This window comes from Daldinia caldariorum, assembly GCF_022478825.1.
Source record: "Daldinia caldariorum strain CBS 122874 unplaced genomic scaffold F4812scaffold_36, whole genome shotgun sequence".
Lineage (NCBI taxonomy): Eukaryota > Fungi > Ascomycota > Sordariomycetes > Xylariales > Hypoxylaceae > Daldinia > Daldinia caldariorum.
Window position 1 is genome coordinate 5,954 of NW_025953072.1, and position 14,800 is coordinate 20,753.

Below are 14,800 nucleotides of genomic sequence, written 5' to 3' on the forward strand. Positions count from 1 at the left end.
TTATAATACGTATATATATTAAAATATTTATATAAAAGTAATTATAAAACAGTTAATAAATTTTAATAAAAATTAGTACAGTAACTAATGTTAAGCCGCATATATAAGCAAAGTACCTCTTATTACTAACAAATTACAACCTCTTTTTCGAGGTACAATATTACATAATGTAAGGTACTACAATCTACTCTTTCTCTACAATTGGATTTACATAAGATTACCTTAGGTAGGCAGGCCTGGAAAAAAAACCAGACAGGCATTCATGCACTATGCACATTCCTTTTCTCACTTAGTTAAGGAATATTAAACGATAAACCTTGTCTCAGCTTTTTACCTTTACCTTTCCTAAAACCTTCTTCTTATTTTATCTTTCACGATACGACAGATCACCAACCTAAACACCTAATCTATAGCTATAATTGGTCAAATTAAAGCTTAGGTTTCAGTGAAACTCTCAGCTTGGGCCAAGACTGAACCTCAATCTTAAATCACATATTATTCGGTAACAGATACCCCGCAATCCCATAGAGGTAGCTAACACGGAAACGCTTCGGGGGATTCCGCTGTGACCAAGCCCTGACAAAGTTGTACGCGAGTCCGTCTGCCATCTGCGTCTGCCCGACAATGTCTTTAAGCGTTGCCGATGACTCACGGCGAGGTCATACACCCTCTCTAGCACGGGCTAGCGAAGGTTATGACCGCCGTCGCGGCCGCGAAAGTTCCCCATCTCTTCTTGACGCCGTGCGCATGCCTTCCCCGCCCGCTGGATACAGCTACGATGACGCAGCACCTCGCCGCCCCTACCGACCAGCTTCACCTACGGATGAATCTAGCTATTATCGTACTAGCCGTAACTCCATCACCTCGGAAGATGGGCGACGATATCCAAGACGCAGCGAAGAGCGCCTGTCCAAGGGTGATAAGGACATGGTAGAACTGGCTCAGGATGTACTTTTACGAGGCGCCGATACACTACTTCCTGCGAAATACTCGAATAGGTTGCGTGAGTCGGATATTGAAAAAGAGCGGAGAAAGGAGCTTAAAAAGGAAAAATTAGAAGATGACTTAGCCTATGGTAGTGCTGTTCTCTCCGTGACAACCACTAAATACTCTGGCGGTCATTCACCATCGTCTCCAGGCGGGGCCGGCTATTCTGCGCCCGGTCGGTGGGAGGATGACAGGCCGGGAGACAAGTTTAGGTATCCCCACGTAGACTCGGCATATACGCCGCCGCTTTCAGACAGACCAGACAGATCAGACAAGCAACGTCAGCGTGATTCGTATGGACTGGAAATTAGGTCTTCGAGCACTAGGATCGTTACCGCCGAACCCGGCTTGGCTGCCCGCAGAGATCACTCCAGACCCCCCACTGGACGGATGTCTACGTTGACTGTCAACACGGGGCATCATGGAGCCTCGCTCTCGCTATCGAGCGCGCCACCATCGCCGCTGTTGGAGTCTTATCGTGGTACCTACCAATCCATGTCACCGATGCCGTCACCGATGCTCCTCGCTTCGGACGACCCTAGGAGAAGCTCGGATATTATTGAGCCGCTCTCGCCAACTCTTTCTGATAGCGAGGGTAATGGTGAGAAGAAGCGGCGCCGCGCGCGTTTCCATGACCCTGTGGACGATGCGGTGCGCCTAGCCAAAGCTCTCAGGGGTGATCACTCTCCGCCTGATACGGAACCACTCATTGAGATTTTACCCGGAATGACGCATGAGCAGATTATGGAGCTGCGCGTCGAATATAAGCGGCTAGTTAAGACTGGTCCCGAACGCAAGGGCGTCAACGTTGCTAAGCATATCCGGGTCCGTTTAAAGGATGAGGAGCCTGTCCTTATGAAGGCCTGCTACACCGTTGCGCTCGGTAAATGGGAGTCAGAAGCGTACTGGGCAAACTTCTGGTACCATGGCGATAAGACGCGACGCGAGTTGTTGATTGAGAGCCTCATGGGGCGCTCCAACTACGAGATAGCAAAGATTAAGGAGGCCTTCTCAGATAAGAAGTACAAAGATTCACTGACGCTGTGTATGAAAACCGAATTGAAGGAAGACAAGTTCAAGCGTGCAGTTCTCACGGTACTAGAAGAAAAGCGAATGGAGGACGTGGACGAGTTCGGACGGCGGCCCCCAATCAATCATGAATTGGTACGGGATGATGTTGAATCCCTGTATAAAGCCGTTCGCAGTGATAGAGGTGGCGAATCTGCTATGATCCAGGTAGTTATCTCGAGAAGCGATAACCACCTGAGGGAAGTCCTCAGGCTTTATGAGAAGGTTTCCGGTACTAATTTCGCTCGAGACGCTCTGAAGAAGAGTGGAAACCTTGTGGTGAGTACTTGAATTCCGTTTTTAGATTTTCAGGACATGCTGCTCAACAAATCAATTCAGGGCGAGCTCCTAGCTCATATCCTCAATGGTGTTATTAACAAACCTGTCCGCGACGCACTTCTTCTCCACCACGCTCTCACGGCTTCTAAGAAGGATCAACTGCGCCGGGAACTACTCATCTCCCGTCTCGTCCGTTTCCACTGGGACCGCCACCACATGGCAGCCGTCAAAAGGGCCTACCACGAGCGCTACGGTGTGGAGCTAGCCAAAGCCGTAGAGGAAGGAACCAGCGGCGGGTGGGGTTTGTTCTGCCAGCAGCTGGTTGTCACTCGCATGCCCGACGACGTGAAAAGCTTCGAGAAGGTTGAGGCCGTGCGAGAGATCAGGCGATCGGACCGGGAGAGGGAAGAAAGGATTAGGGAGAGAGAGCGTGAAATGGATCGTGAAAGTGAGAAAGAGAGGGAACGAGAGGAGCGACAAAGACGAAAGGAAAAGGAAAGGGAGAAAGAGAGAAGTGAGGGATTGCTTGTCGTTAGGGACCATAAGCACAGGGATAGAAGTCGTAGTCGAGAGACGAGCAGAAGCCGGACGCGAGAGTAAAGGAAATTTCGGAACGAGCTGGATTAAGTATTGATATACTAACGAAGTCAAACTATATACAGCAGCGCTATGGGCAAAGTCTGACTGGACGAAGGTAAAGATGGACTAAGGTTACATTGAATGACATGATGGGTTTCTATCTAATTATTTAACAAGATCATATATACCTTACGTTAAGTACTCAACTTGGTTGTGGATAAATTGTGAGAAATATTTTATATATAAGAGCCCAATATAGAGTGGACATGACGAGATATTTATTACATGCCCTAGCTGCCTTGTTTTTCTCTTATTCTAGGGCTCGTATGACCTGTTCGGTGCCGGATAAATGGTAAGGTAGGGCAGAGCTAATAGCAACTGGGAAAGCTGAAGCATTGGGCAAACAAGCCAATTGGGCAAGACTCCAAATACCAGATGTATGCCGGCAAGATCCTATTCGACGAGTAGCAGTATTGATGACGCCCGGGGTGAGGGCAGTGCTACTTTATAATGCGATCGTGTTACTGGACGTCTAAGGTAGTGAGTACATCCATCGCAAACAACTAAGTACAGCCGACCATCCATGTCAGTTCCCCCCTTTCCACTCAACCGCCTACACTACTCAAACCAGTAAGAATCTCCCTACGGGGTTCCAGTACCACAACATCCACATTATCGACAGCAAAATGTAAAAATACAATACCATCTGTAACACCGGAGTTTGTGACACACCCGGTTGTATCCTATCCAGCGGGTTCGTCTTGTCGTTCTGTGGTACACCCCGGTCCATATCCATATCTACGACGGCATTTTCCCGCCACGGGACCGCTACCTGTAGATCGTCTAGAATCTGCTCGGCCGTGATCTTGGCGCCGGCCAGTGCGATCGGAACCCCGGTACCCGGGTGCGTGCTAGCACCTACGAAGTACGCGTTCGCTAGCCCCTTCGCGCGCGTCCCGGGCCGGAACGCCAACACATTGAAGAACCCGTGGCCCAGACCTAGGATCGACCCCTTGTCTAGGTTGAACTTGTCTTCCCACGCGGCCGGGTCGTTGATGATCTCGTGCGTGATGAATTTGTCGAGGGGCTCGCATCCCGTGCGCGCGGATACCGTCGATAGCACGGCCCGCCGCGCCCGGTCCACTAGGACCTGCCAGTCCTGATCTCGGGGCAGGCCCGCGCTCTGCGGTTCCGCGAAACCCTTCGATTCCGGTAGGTGTCCGACGGGCACGAGTACGACCACCGAGTCTCGACCCTCTGGGGCCGCACTGGTATCTATTCGGCTGGGCACGTTGACGTAGAAGCTGGGTTCCTCAGGGAGCGATTGCCGGTCAAAGATGGCGTCGAACGATTCCCTATACTCGTCCGCAAGGAAGATATTATGCGTCTGTAGCTCTGGGACAGTTCTATCTAGACTCCAGTAAAACGATATCGAGCTGCATGAGCCATCTTTCTTCCTAAGGGACTTGCCGTAGCTTTGTACCTTCGGTGTCTGAGGGAATAAATTCGAATAAGCGTAGACGAGGTCGGCATTAACGACCACCACGTCCGCCTCTAGGATCTCACCTGTTTCCAACTGCACTCCGCGCGCCGTTTTCCCGTCGGAGCTCACAAGAACTTGCTGGACGGGCGTGTTCAGTCGATACTCAACCCCCAGCCTCTCGCCGACCCTCACGAGCGCCGCTAGGACGGCATGGAAGCCTCCGCGCGGGTACCAGATACCCTCGGCGAGCTCCGTGTACTGGAGCAGCGAGTAGGTAGCCGGGGCGTCGAACGGCGACATACCCATGTACATGGTCGCGAACGTGAAGACGCGCCTGAGCCTCTCGGACCAGAAGTACTTCCGGGCGCGATCCCAGACCCTGTGCAGAGGGTGCAGCTTCAGGCCCGTGAGCACGAAGTGCGGGACGATCAGGTTCCAGAAACTCGTGAAGTTCCTGCGCAGCACCTCGCTGACGCTGAGCTCGTAGTGCTGGTGCGCCTCGCGCAGCCAGTCGAGATACCTGTGGAACCCGTCTTTGCCTTCCCACCGCTCGATCTGGGCCTTCATGCGCGCGAGGTCCGTCGATAGCTCGAAACTCTCGCCGTCCGCGAACCATACCTTGTAATTAGTCGGGCAGCGGAGCAGTTCCACCCCTTCCGCTTCCAGCGACGTGTCCAGGTCGCGGAATGCTTCCCGGAAGAGCTTGGGCAGCAGCAGGAGAGACGGCCCTTGGTCGAAACGGTGACCCTCGTGGAATATCAAGCTGCATCGTCCACCGGTAAACGTGTTCTTCTCCAACACGGTTACAGAAAACCCGGCTTTCGCCAACCGGGCTGCTGTTGCGATACCACCAGTGCCCGCTCCTGGACTTGTGTTAGTGAGTGGCCATATGAGCTACGTTAGGTATCTAAGGTTAGGTACGCAGTGTACTGACCAATAACGATCGCTCTCTTCCGAGTTCTCGTCTTAGACATGTTTGATTCTTTCGGCGCGATACTCAGCCAATACGATGAAAGTAAGACGGACTAGTTAATTGCGGAGAATATAAGGGATCAAGAGTAATAAAGTCAATTCAAGAGATACGCCGAACGGTTTCCCAAACTATGTATCATACCTATCCAGGATGGAGTATGAGCACGCCCGAAGCTTAAGATAGCGAGCAACAGGTTTATATATGGCCAAGCCAAAGTTGTCAGAACGATATAACCTAGCCGCATACCATCCAAGCACGAGAAGAATCCACTCATACAATACATCTGAGACAAATTGTAATGAACCATCACATGTCGTTTCTTAGCTTCCTCTCTAGCGATTTTGATACGTATACCTATCTAATACTAACAGACCCGATAGTCCGGGATAGATGATGCTTCTAGACGATCTGCTCGGCAATCTCGCCGCAGCACGGGAATCAAGCAACGCAGCAGCCACTATCCGACCATGCGATCTCAATTCGATATTGTTCTGCTTCTCATCGTCCAGGGCGGGACAGGGGGCATGCTTACCGCGCTTAGAAAAAAAAAAGGAAAAGAAAAGAGAATTACACCGAGTCGCGTATGTATAAAGAACGTTCAACCCGACATAATGATTCATCATCGAATAATCCGCAATGGTGAGGCGGATAGGAGGCATTACCTAGCGTTGCCGGGAAACCCGCAATCCGCTACTTTATTTCCATATGACTCTTCCGATGCGTACCTCATCCAGAACTTTTTGAGTTTTCTGCAAGTCGATGAGATTGAACCCAAAGTCAGACGAGTCCAGCTGGCACAAGGGGTTCATAGTGTGAGTTTGCTTCTTTAAGGCCAGTACTAGCTGCTTAAATATTTGGTACAGATCTACAACAAGTAGATTATAATTTAATTTTGAAGGCTTTCAATATCATAAATCAGTATCTCGCGAAGTCGTCTTGGCAGTTACGATATACGACCACAACTTCTATTGCATGACAAGCAGTGTTCGCGCCGAAAGTTGGAATCTAGAAACTAGGGTGCCTTATGTAGTCTATGCCTTATACTACATAAATATTATGACAGTGCTTCTATATAAACTATAAATTGTCTATCATGCCGAATTAGGGGTTGTATGCAAGTAAATAGCTGAAACTAGAAAGGTGAAGCCGAATGGTCGCTATGCAGCAGAAAGATTCTTCCATGCGACCCATATTCGTCTTGATCGAGATACCGTTGCCCGCCCCTTACGAGTTTTCGAAGGCACGCCTGTTCTTTCTCGTAAAACCCGGCCTATTTCCATGTAACTCTCGACAGCCACGATCAGAGGACCACGAACTTCGCGAGGAAGCATATTCATAGTGTCTCGGGATCGCCCATACTCTTTAAACGCCCAGTCTAGCAGCTTCTGCCTGAGCATTTCTACTTTCGGCTGTTTTGGAGTTTTTACGACATCTTGAGGAATTAGATCCTCCTGCTTTAGCCAGTTAGATGGCAGGTAGACCCGGCCTATTTCAGCATCAACCAAAGTATCGCGAGCGACATTGACGTATTGCAACGCATGTCCCATCGTATGAGCGGCAATTACCAGAATAGATTCCTTGTCGCTTGGTAGCTTCGTGGTGTTGTGATGAAATACGAGCCTCAGACATAATTCTCCAACAGTACTCGCGACGCGATGCGCGTACAGTTCGAGATCCGCTTCGTCTTCGATAGGAAACCGTCTGGCTCGTTGACTAGAATCAGTCCCGCCGAAAGAATGGTCCATTTTGAACCCTTCCAGAAGCTCATAAAATGGCTTGCTTCGAAGGGGCTTGGTTGGCAGTAGTGTCAGCGCCGACCTTGCATACTCTGGGAAGTTTTCTTCTACGAAGTCGTTGATAGTATGCATCGAAGACGGTGGCGCCTTATCCGAACCGTACACATGGTCGAGGAAATTGGTCAATTTCTGGATCCATACTATACCGTCACTCTCCGTGTGTGATTCGTCTATCAAGTCATCTGCTACTCTGCAGAAGGAGTACCTAGAAATAGTTAATATAAGAGAGCAGGGTATACCGTATGCTCCACTCACAGAAGAATCAAATCGATGCGAAGCCTGCCTGGAAAAACCGAGCTAGCCAAGTAGAAACTCCTGCTCTTCCGCCGCAATGTCTGTACAGCTTCTCTGATGCCCCTTACGCGTATCATATCGTATTTTAGAGGATCAAGCAGGATGGCTTTAGCGAGAAGGCCCGGAGGAGGCATCTCTGGTATAACGGGGAATAGCTCTTGGAAAGTGTATAGAACTGCCAACCCCCTATCGAAAGCGACCAGGCCAAATACAATCAAGATATTAGTCAAGAGGAAGAATAGGGCCTCCTCCAATTCTAAACTACCCCAGAGGCACCAGCCAAGCTTTGTACCAGACTCGATAGCCCATGTTCCGCGTCCTAGGGCAAGCTCGTCGATGATCCATAAATACACTGTCGGTATTATGATTGGCAGAGCAACGCAAGTAAGCGGTAGTCCAATCAAAAAGTAGCCAGAGAACGACCATGTCAGAAGTACAACAGGGCAAGCCCAGATTAAAATGAGCCCAAGATAGGTTCCCGGGCCTCCAGTTTTAACAAGTGAGATACTCGTAATGATACATCCTACTAAGATGATTTGGCCCACTGCCCGTATTCGCCGAGACTTAGGTGAGGAGTCGTTCTTATTCGTGAGAAATTGGGCGTGAAGAACAGGCTTATTGAGTAAGATGTAGAGCATAGAGGTTATGTAAGTCTGTATAACAAAGAAGAACAACTCCTCAAGTGGAATTCCGAAAAGACACGGTCCGGCGATGGCGTCAGGGGGGTATGTCCATATGCCATGACGTATGAGATACGAATCCCAGGGAATTGTTGTGAAGAAAGCGATTAGTATTAGGATAAATGTTTTATACAAGTCAAGCTTGGTGAGAAGCGGCTTCAGTATGAAGGTGAGAAGACAAGCCGGCGGTATGGTGTACTTTAGATGTCTGCTCGAAGAATCAGTTTCGTCTTTTTTTTTCAAGGGGCAACGCGCGCTTGTGTATGTAAGCCTCGTATGCTAAGTAACTTACACGAGGGCGTAGTCATAAGCCATAGCGAGGGCCAGGCCTTAGGGTAAGTTTCTTAATGCGTATATACAGCTAAGATTGCACTCGGCCAACATAACGTGATGTAGCGATGATAAAGTTTACCTGGTATGGAATAACCCGTTTAAGATAGCAATAGCTTTATCAAGCAGCGAGAGGTAAAGTTGTGGCGATCCATGTTTACTTCGGACTTCCGAATATTTATGAGGTAGGTAGGTGTATATATCGCATGTAATTGCTGCGAAGAGGAGTTGTTTACTTGACATTGTTAGATTTGATGAATATAGGTGACTATAATTCGATGATATCATAGACTTCCATTAGTTATATAAATTAAATTGCTTTTAGGGTTGCTAGTGTACCTGGCTGACTGGTAAAAAAACAAGAGGGATGATAGTTGTAAAACAATAGAATTCCCACGATCGCTGGGAATCACTACCGGGACAGAGGTATGTACTGTGTACCTCAAAGCTCAGCTCCCGAGATGGCGCTAAATTCATGCAAGATTGCAAGATCTTAGCGGGGTCAATAGTAATCAATCGAACCAATCAATCTCGTAGCTCAGCTCAGGTAGGTACCAGGTAGTTTACACCATCTGGCATCCACTTATCCGGTCCATGTACCATTGTATTGTTACCAAAATACCAAATGGTTACGGTTACATTCAACCAAGATCTTGTCTCACTCTCACTTATTACGCCGCAAGAGCCTCAATCCAGTCTGCAACCCCCGTACAATTGTTAGGCCATCTCATAATGCTTGCCGGTAGTTCCCGAGCTACGCAGTTCTACCTACGGGCGACAGCGTCGACGAACCTTGTCCGAGTCCCTCGTCCCGCGATACGTCTCTACCGCACTCCGATACCGTCACGATTTCTTCCACTATGCAATTTTAGACTCTTCACTCTTTCGCAGCGACGCTTTGCCGAACCCCTCAATAGTCAAGACTCCGCGACAACTCCAGTTCCTCCCGAACAACACACATCCACCAAACAACAACAGCCTCCCCGTCGCCGCCGCCGAGGCGTATTCTACTCCGCCGTTTTCCTACTCATCGGCTTATCACTCGGCACTCTTGTCCGCTTATCCCTCGCGCCTCCTCCTCCGTACCCCCACGGCTCCCCTCAAGACGAATACCACGTTTCCAAGATCCGGGAGGAAGGGTCCGCCCTGCCGCTCGTGCGCAGGTTATCTTCCGACCCGACTTGGAAGTCCTGGGATGCCTACTCCGGCGCGCAATCCTCGTCCATAGTGCAATCGCGTCTGACCACCGGGCCGCTGGGCGGGTCACACGGTCTTCCCTTCCAACGCGTGTTTCGCAACACCAAGACCAACGAAGTCATAAGCGTCGTATACCTCGGCGCCGCGACCTCCGGATGGCCGGGCGTCGTGCACGGTGGGGCGTTGGCGACGCTACTAGACGAAAGCCTGGTCCGGTGCGCCGTCCTGCTGTTTCCCGCACGCACGGCCGTCACTGCTCGTCTCGAACTTCAGTATCGCGCGCCTACCCTGACTTCTAGTTTCTATCTTATCCGCGCCCGGCCAATGATTGCCGAAGGAGAGGATCTGTCTAAGGTCGATCGGAAGATGTGGGTCGAGGGTACATTGGAGACACTTCACGGAAAGATTTGCGTTGAGGCCAAGGCTTTAGCTGTTGTGCCCAAGGGCGTTAAACTAAAGCCCCTCGTTGAGGAATTTTAAGACAATGTCTGTATTGAGCGAGTCCACATAGACTTTTGGGGGGGAGGCTTTCATAAGGAGATCGCTGGCTTATCCAACATTTATCGGCGTTTTGGCATGACGAATAAATCAAAGACGATACCAAAGCATAGACGTATTTTCGCTGGTTGACATAGTATATATCTATAATATAACATAATACACGTGAAATGGGGCAATGAATTGAACATATCTCCGTCCTACCAGCTTACAAAAATATCTTCATCGACAAAATGAGAGGAAACCCGTAAGCGATATTATTTACAGAGCCTAGTAAATTTACTTCGAGGCATTACTCCTCGTCGGTACTCAATTGGTACGTCCGCTGGGAATACGCACCCCCGCCTTGCGATGACCCTTCGAGTGAGCTTAGTGATGGCTCACTGGTTATATGTCGAGTCTCAGGGAGTGACGGTTGAAACATGCTAAAATGGCGACTTCTGTCGATATCATCTCTGTAGAACATTATAATACCAAAGGGAGAAAAAGGCACGGGAAGTGGGTAGTACTGATGATAACTCATCGCACGATAATGCGAATCCTATTGCGCCTGTTCGGCTGGAGCTAATTGCTGAATCGGTGGCGGCGGCGGTGGTGGTGATGGTTGACCATAGTTTGACCAACCCCGACCCCGGTATCCTCCTCTCAATCCCCGAAAACCACGACCTCGATAGCTTCCACCGTATCCTCGCCCGCCTCGAAAACTGCCACGATTCCTTTCTCCTGTATTTGGCTGTGCAGGGATGATAGACGGTCTACCAGCTAGTTCCTCGTCCTTAATGACATTATCAATATCATTGGTGCCGCTCGGCTGTTGTTCAGCCACGGGAGATTGTGGAGCATGATTGTTGCCCCCGCGTCCTCGACCGCGCCGACGGATGAATGGCCGCTTGGAGCTTTTAGGTTTTCCTTCCACAGAGAACTCAATCTTCTTTATTGGGTCCTCGGCCATGGCGAGGTCCTTCAAGCCAAGTCGGTCCCAATCTTCCTTCGGCGTCGTCCAAGCCTGGAAGACATGTTCCAATTTCTCGAGCTTCCGCACCTCAGGTACCCAGCAGCGTACGTATTCCCCATCCTTGTCGTAATCGAAAGCTTGTTTTACAGGGTTAAAGATCCGCGCTTCTCCTCGAGGGTCGTTTCCCACTCCGGCAACGTACTGCCAATTTGCCCAGTTCGATGAAACGTCGTAATCGACCAATAGCATTTCGTACCATTCGGCACCATAGCGCCAGTCTATAGAGAGATGCTTGGCGAGGAAACTCGCGACGTTCTGACGAGCGCGGTTCGAGGTATATCCGGTGTGTAGTAGCTCTCTTTGAGAAGCATCAATCAGTCCCATTCCAGTAGTTCCATCAAAGACTCTCTTCACTATCTTAGAAATTTCATCAGCTGACTGCTGTTGACCTTCTGCCATATCTTCGCTCTTGGCTGATTTCCATTTGTCAGCGTGGTCATCTCTGAACCCAGATCGGAGGAAAAGCCTCGCTTTGAACTTCCTGGTACATAGCCTCATGTAGTCACGCCAGAGTAACTCGAATCGTATCGCCTTCGACCCTTCGTTTTCTCCCTCACCATACCCCGGAGATTCGGCTAGTGATTCGTCTTTTCCATCTTCGTATGCCACAAGTTTTTCGTGTATCTGACGAGCTGTGATGCATCCTTGTGCAAGATAAGCAGACAACTTCGTGCTGAAGTCGCTTCCTAAGAGCCCGTTGCGCGAGCTCTTATACTGATAGACACATCCCGATTTGATCAGGTGATCCAATCGAATATGAGCATTATCCTCCCCGCCCCGAAAAGGATGAGCCGACTTAGCCCCGTCAGGAAAGGGTGGAACGTTAGACAAAACTCCCCTGACGGGTGTTAAAAGTGCTTCTTCGAATTCGTCGTACGAAGATGGAACTTCGAAAGGCGACTCTTGATTTGGAATTGAAGACATATCGACAGGCTTCGGCAAGGTGTCTTTCTGAAGGGGAGATAAGGTTGCCCTAGGTTTCTCCCGCAATGGTTCCATCATTTTCCTGTAAGTTGTGAATACATCTGGGAGATCATCCTCCTCGAGCTTTAAATCTCGACTAGGTGAGTGCGAATTTGTCAGTAAAGTCCAGCTTAAAGCTATGATCGTAACTCACTCATCGATGAAATACTTTTCATCCAAAATTTTTCGAAAGTTTAGGCCTAGGCCCGAGCAAGCCTCGGATATGCACTTCTCGTCCCGTTTCTCTTCGTAGCCTTCTTCCTCTATAGTCCATATTCCTCCAACTTCAACACCCGTCGATCGCAAGCCGTCGACGAGTGATTTCAATACTCTATCGTACGTCCCTATTCTGATGGTTAAGTCGCTTCCCAGTTTCTTTAAATTGTCTTTCATGTTCCAAATCGACTGTGCAATGAATGTAGCCCTGTGCGGCCCACACCTCCAGTAGCGTCCAATTTCGCTTTTAGCTTCGGGGAAGGGTGATTTGCTGCCTTCTGTCAGAAACCCGGAAACCTCAACTTGGTGCGGTAGTAAGACAACGAGGGGCAAGAGATGTGTGAACCCGTGGCCTGGTGTAGAAGCAAGATAATGTAGGATGGGATTGTCAGAGACACGCAAGTCATGGCGTATAACGTAAATAAGAACGTTGTTTGTCGACATGGCTACTTAATTAGGGAGTGTGCAATACTCGAGCTGGGCAGGTTAGCAAAATAGCTCCTTGGATACAGGACTCTTGTTCGATAGGACTGATGCAATCGCCACAAATACCGGCGGGTCACAATAGAAGATAGTTTTTCGAAAGTAGTGGTCTCTTCCACAGACCGGTGCTCTGGTGGAGTTGGCCAAGCTTTGGTGAAATACAGCATGCAAGTAGGGACAGTAGACGTCTTCGACCGCTCCTCTGTCCCCTATTTTCCCCGTGTGAAAACCGCTATCATAAATGCAGTGCGAGGAAGTGGGTGACGACGGGAGTAAATCCAGGCTTCACGAATCGAATTCCAGATCGAGGCGGCTCAAGGTGATCCAGATCTTCGTGCTCTCGTCGCTTAGGCCGATGTACAACACAGCAAGGCTGACCCACACTCTCCCGATAGGACCAACCAGGGTGACGGTATTTTAGAGTTGAGCTAAAGGCAAACTGGCTTTTCTGAAAATGGTAAAAGCGTCTCCAGATCAGAGACTTTCGCCCTTAAGTTCCAAGGGGACACTAATGTATAGGAGTGATTCACCGGCGCAGCGGGTATTCATGGAAATTATATACCCGAGAAAAGCAGATACGATACTGGCAATTCTGTGTTGGAGGCCAACTCAGTGACGAAGACTATTCCACATCCCTCAACACTGGATGTAACTCAACCGAATCGGGCGTTCCTGTGAGCAAGATCTAGGCCGTGGTTCCGATCCGTGTACGATTTGTATACGAGTACAAGTATTGTGGACTTATACGGCAAAGAGAAAGCACAAAGAAAGGTAAGGTAGAGTGAGACTTCGCCTAGGCCTGTAGCAACGCAGACTTTCGGCTAAGATTAAGACCATGAAGGTGATACGGTCCAGCTACGAAGTAGGGACATCTAAAGATAACAAGGTATAAGCGTCCTTGAGGTCCAGACATACGACCCTGGACCTGGCCCTCTGGTGAGATGAAGCCGGCAAAGCAAACACAGATGAGGATCGACAGCTCAACTGGAGGTGAAGGCCATACCGAGAAGGAATATAGCTTCTGAATATTGCAGGTAAATTCATCTTGCCGGTTGTGTCTGGCTGGCCTTGCAGATCTGTCCATGGGCTTTGGTGTGTTGAAAATCGGGATTGGAAAGAAGTGCACGCGCTGGTTGCCATGATGCTCAGGATTGGGTCCGGGGGTCAGAGATCGGGAACCCGTAAAATAAGATTTTGGGGAGGGAGGGGGGACTTTAGAGCTAGGGGTCGCTGCTTCGGGACCACTAAGAACGCTTACGTACATTGCGGAGCACGTTCTTCTTCGATCGCATTGGCTGGATAGAGTTGGCAGTTGCTTGTTGGGAAGAGCGACCTACTCTAGCCCAGGCCTAGGTACGTTATATGTAACGTACCTCGATTCGATACATGATTACCACAGCAGCAGCTGCTAGGTACTATGTAATACCTAGGTATGTATAGGTAAGGTACCTACCTAACGTAATATTACCTACTATGTCTGCAGGTAGGCATTAGAGGTACGTATTTGCGTAAGGCACGCATACATCAAATCGAATTTAGGGTAGCCAGGCACTTGAGACATAGGTAGGTAGTGGACATAAAATTAAGTACATTCATTATCTTAGGTTAGGTCTAGGTAGTTACATAAAGTAACCTAAGGTATACATCGGCTCAAGAATCTAATCACAACAAATCATAAAGCAGAATGGTCTTGTTCAAATATCCATGTTCTCGTTTAAGAAAAGCATAATAGATATCGTGTATCGTAGATCACAAAGGACCGGAAATTCACCTATACCTAACACAGGAAAAAAAAAAAAAAAAAAAAAAAAGATTATAAACGCCAGTCTAGACAATCATCGACTTGTGAGTTAAGATCCACATGTTCATCCCCCCCTTGTCTCTCCGTCCGTCCGCCCCCGCGGCTTATTTGACCGGTTTAAGGTTAACTACATGTCTCCATGTGCGAGACTCTACTAC

The 14,800-nt window shown here is 49.1% G+C and overlaps 7 protein-coding genes across 7 annotated transcripts; 3 read left to right on the plus strand and 4 right to left on the minus strand.

Annotated features, from left to right (window-relative positions):
* Positions 1–205: 205 nt before the first annotated feature.
* F4812DRAFT_448772 (Annexin) lies at positions 206–3,425 on the plus strand. The gene is made up of 2 exons (XM_047935890.1): positions 206–2,334; positions 2,395–3,425. Exons 1-2 carry the CDS (start codon positions 625–627, stop codon positions 2,932–2,934), a joined length of 2,250 nt encoding a protein of 749 aa, XP_047785200.1. The 5' UTR covers positions 206–624; the 3' UTR covers positions 2,935–3,425.
* A 110-nt stretch (positions 3,426–3,535) lies between these two features.
* F4812DRAFT_453918 (phytoene desaturase) lies at positions 3,536–5,370 on the minus strand (the record flags this gene model as incomplete). The annotated part of the gene is made up of 2 exons (XM_047936551.1): positions 3,536–5,290; positions 5,338–5,370. The coding sequence occupies 2 exons, from the start codon at positions 5,368–5,370 to the stop codon at positions 3,536–3,538; spliced, it is 1,788 nt and encodes a 595-aa protein (XP_047785201.1).
* On the plus strand, positions 5,236–6,289 carry F4812DRAFT_295358 (uncharacterized protein). Its single transcript, XM_047931180.1, has 2 exons — positions 5,236–5,411; positions 5,741–6,289. Exon 2 carries the CDS (start codon positions 5,837–5,839, stop codon positions 6,197–6,199), a length of 363 nt encoding a protein of 120 aa, XP_047785202.1. The 5' UTR covers positions 5,236–5,411; positions 5,741–5,836; the 3' UTR covers positions 6,200–6,289.
* Positions 6,278–8,865, minus strand: F4812DRAFT_448776 (Squalene/phytoene synthase-domain-containing protein). Its single transcript, XM_047935891.1, has 3 exons — positions 8,432–8,865; positions 7,421–8,347; positions 6,278–7,370 (listed from the first exon to the last, which is right to left on the minus strand). The coding sequence occupies exons 1-3, from the start codon at positions 8,452–8,454 to the stop codon at positions 6,527–6,529; spliced, it is 1,794 nt and encodes a 597-aa protein (XP_047785203.1). The 5' UTR covers positions 8,455–8,865; the 3' UTR covers positions 6,278–6,526.
* A 135-nt stretch (positions 8,866–9,000) lies between these two features.
* F4812DRAFT_448778 (HotDog domain-containing protein) lies at positions 9,001–10,278 on the plus strand. Its single transcript, XM_047935892.1, has one exon. The coding sequence runs from the start codon at positions 9,064–9,066 to the stop codon at positions 10,144–10,146; it is 1,083 nt and encodes a 360-aa protein (XP_047785204.1). The 5' UTR covers positions 9,001–9,063; the 3' UTR covers positions 10,147–10,278.
* Positions 10,279–10,425: 147 nt separating this feature from the next.
* F4812DRAFT_295377 (cryptochrome) lies at positions 10,426–12,942 on the minus strand. Its single transcript, XM_047931181.1, has 2 exons — positions 12,297–12,942; positions 10,426–12,239 (listed from the first exon to the last, which is right to left on the minus strand). The coding sequence occupies exons 1-2, from the start codon at positions 12,800–12,802 to the stop codon at positions 10,706–10,708; spliced, it is 2,040 nt and encodes a 679-aa protein (XP_047785205.1). The 5' UTR covers positions 12,803–12,942; the 3' UTR covers positions 10,426–10,705.
* A 464-nt stretch (positions 12,943–13,406) lies between these two features.
* F4812DRAFT_469689 (uncharacterized protein) lies at positions 13,407–14,105 on the minus strand (the record flags this gene model as incomplete). The annotated part of the gene is made up of 1 exon (XM_047938898.1): positions 13,407–14,105. One exon carries the CDS (start codon positions 14,103–14,105, stop codon positions 13,635–13,637), a length of 471 nt encoding a protein of 156 aa, XP_047785206.1. The 3' UTR covers positions 13,407–13,634.
* Positions 14,106–14,800: the final 695 nt, after the last annotated feature.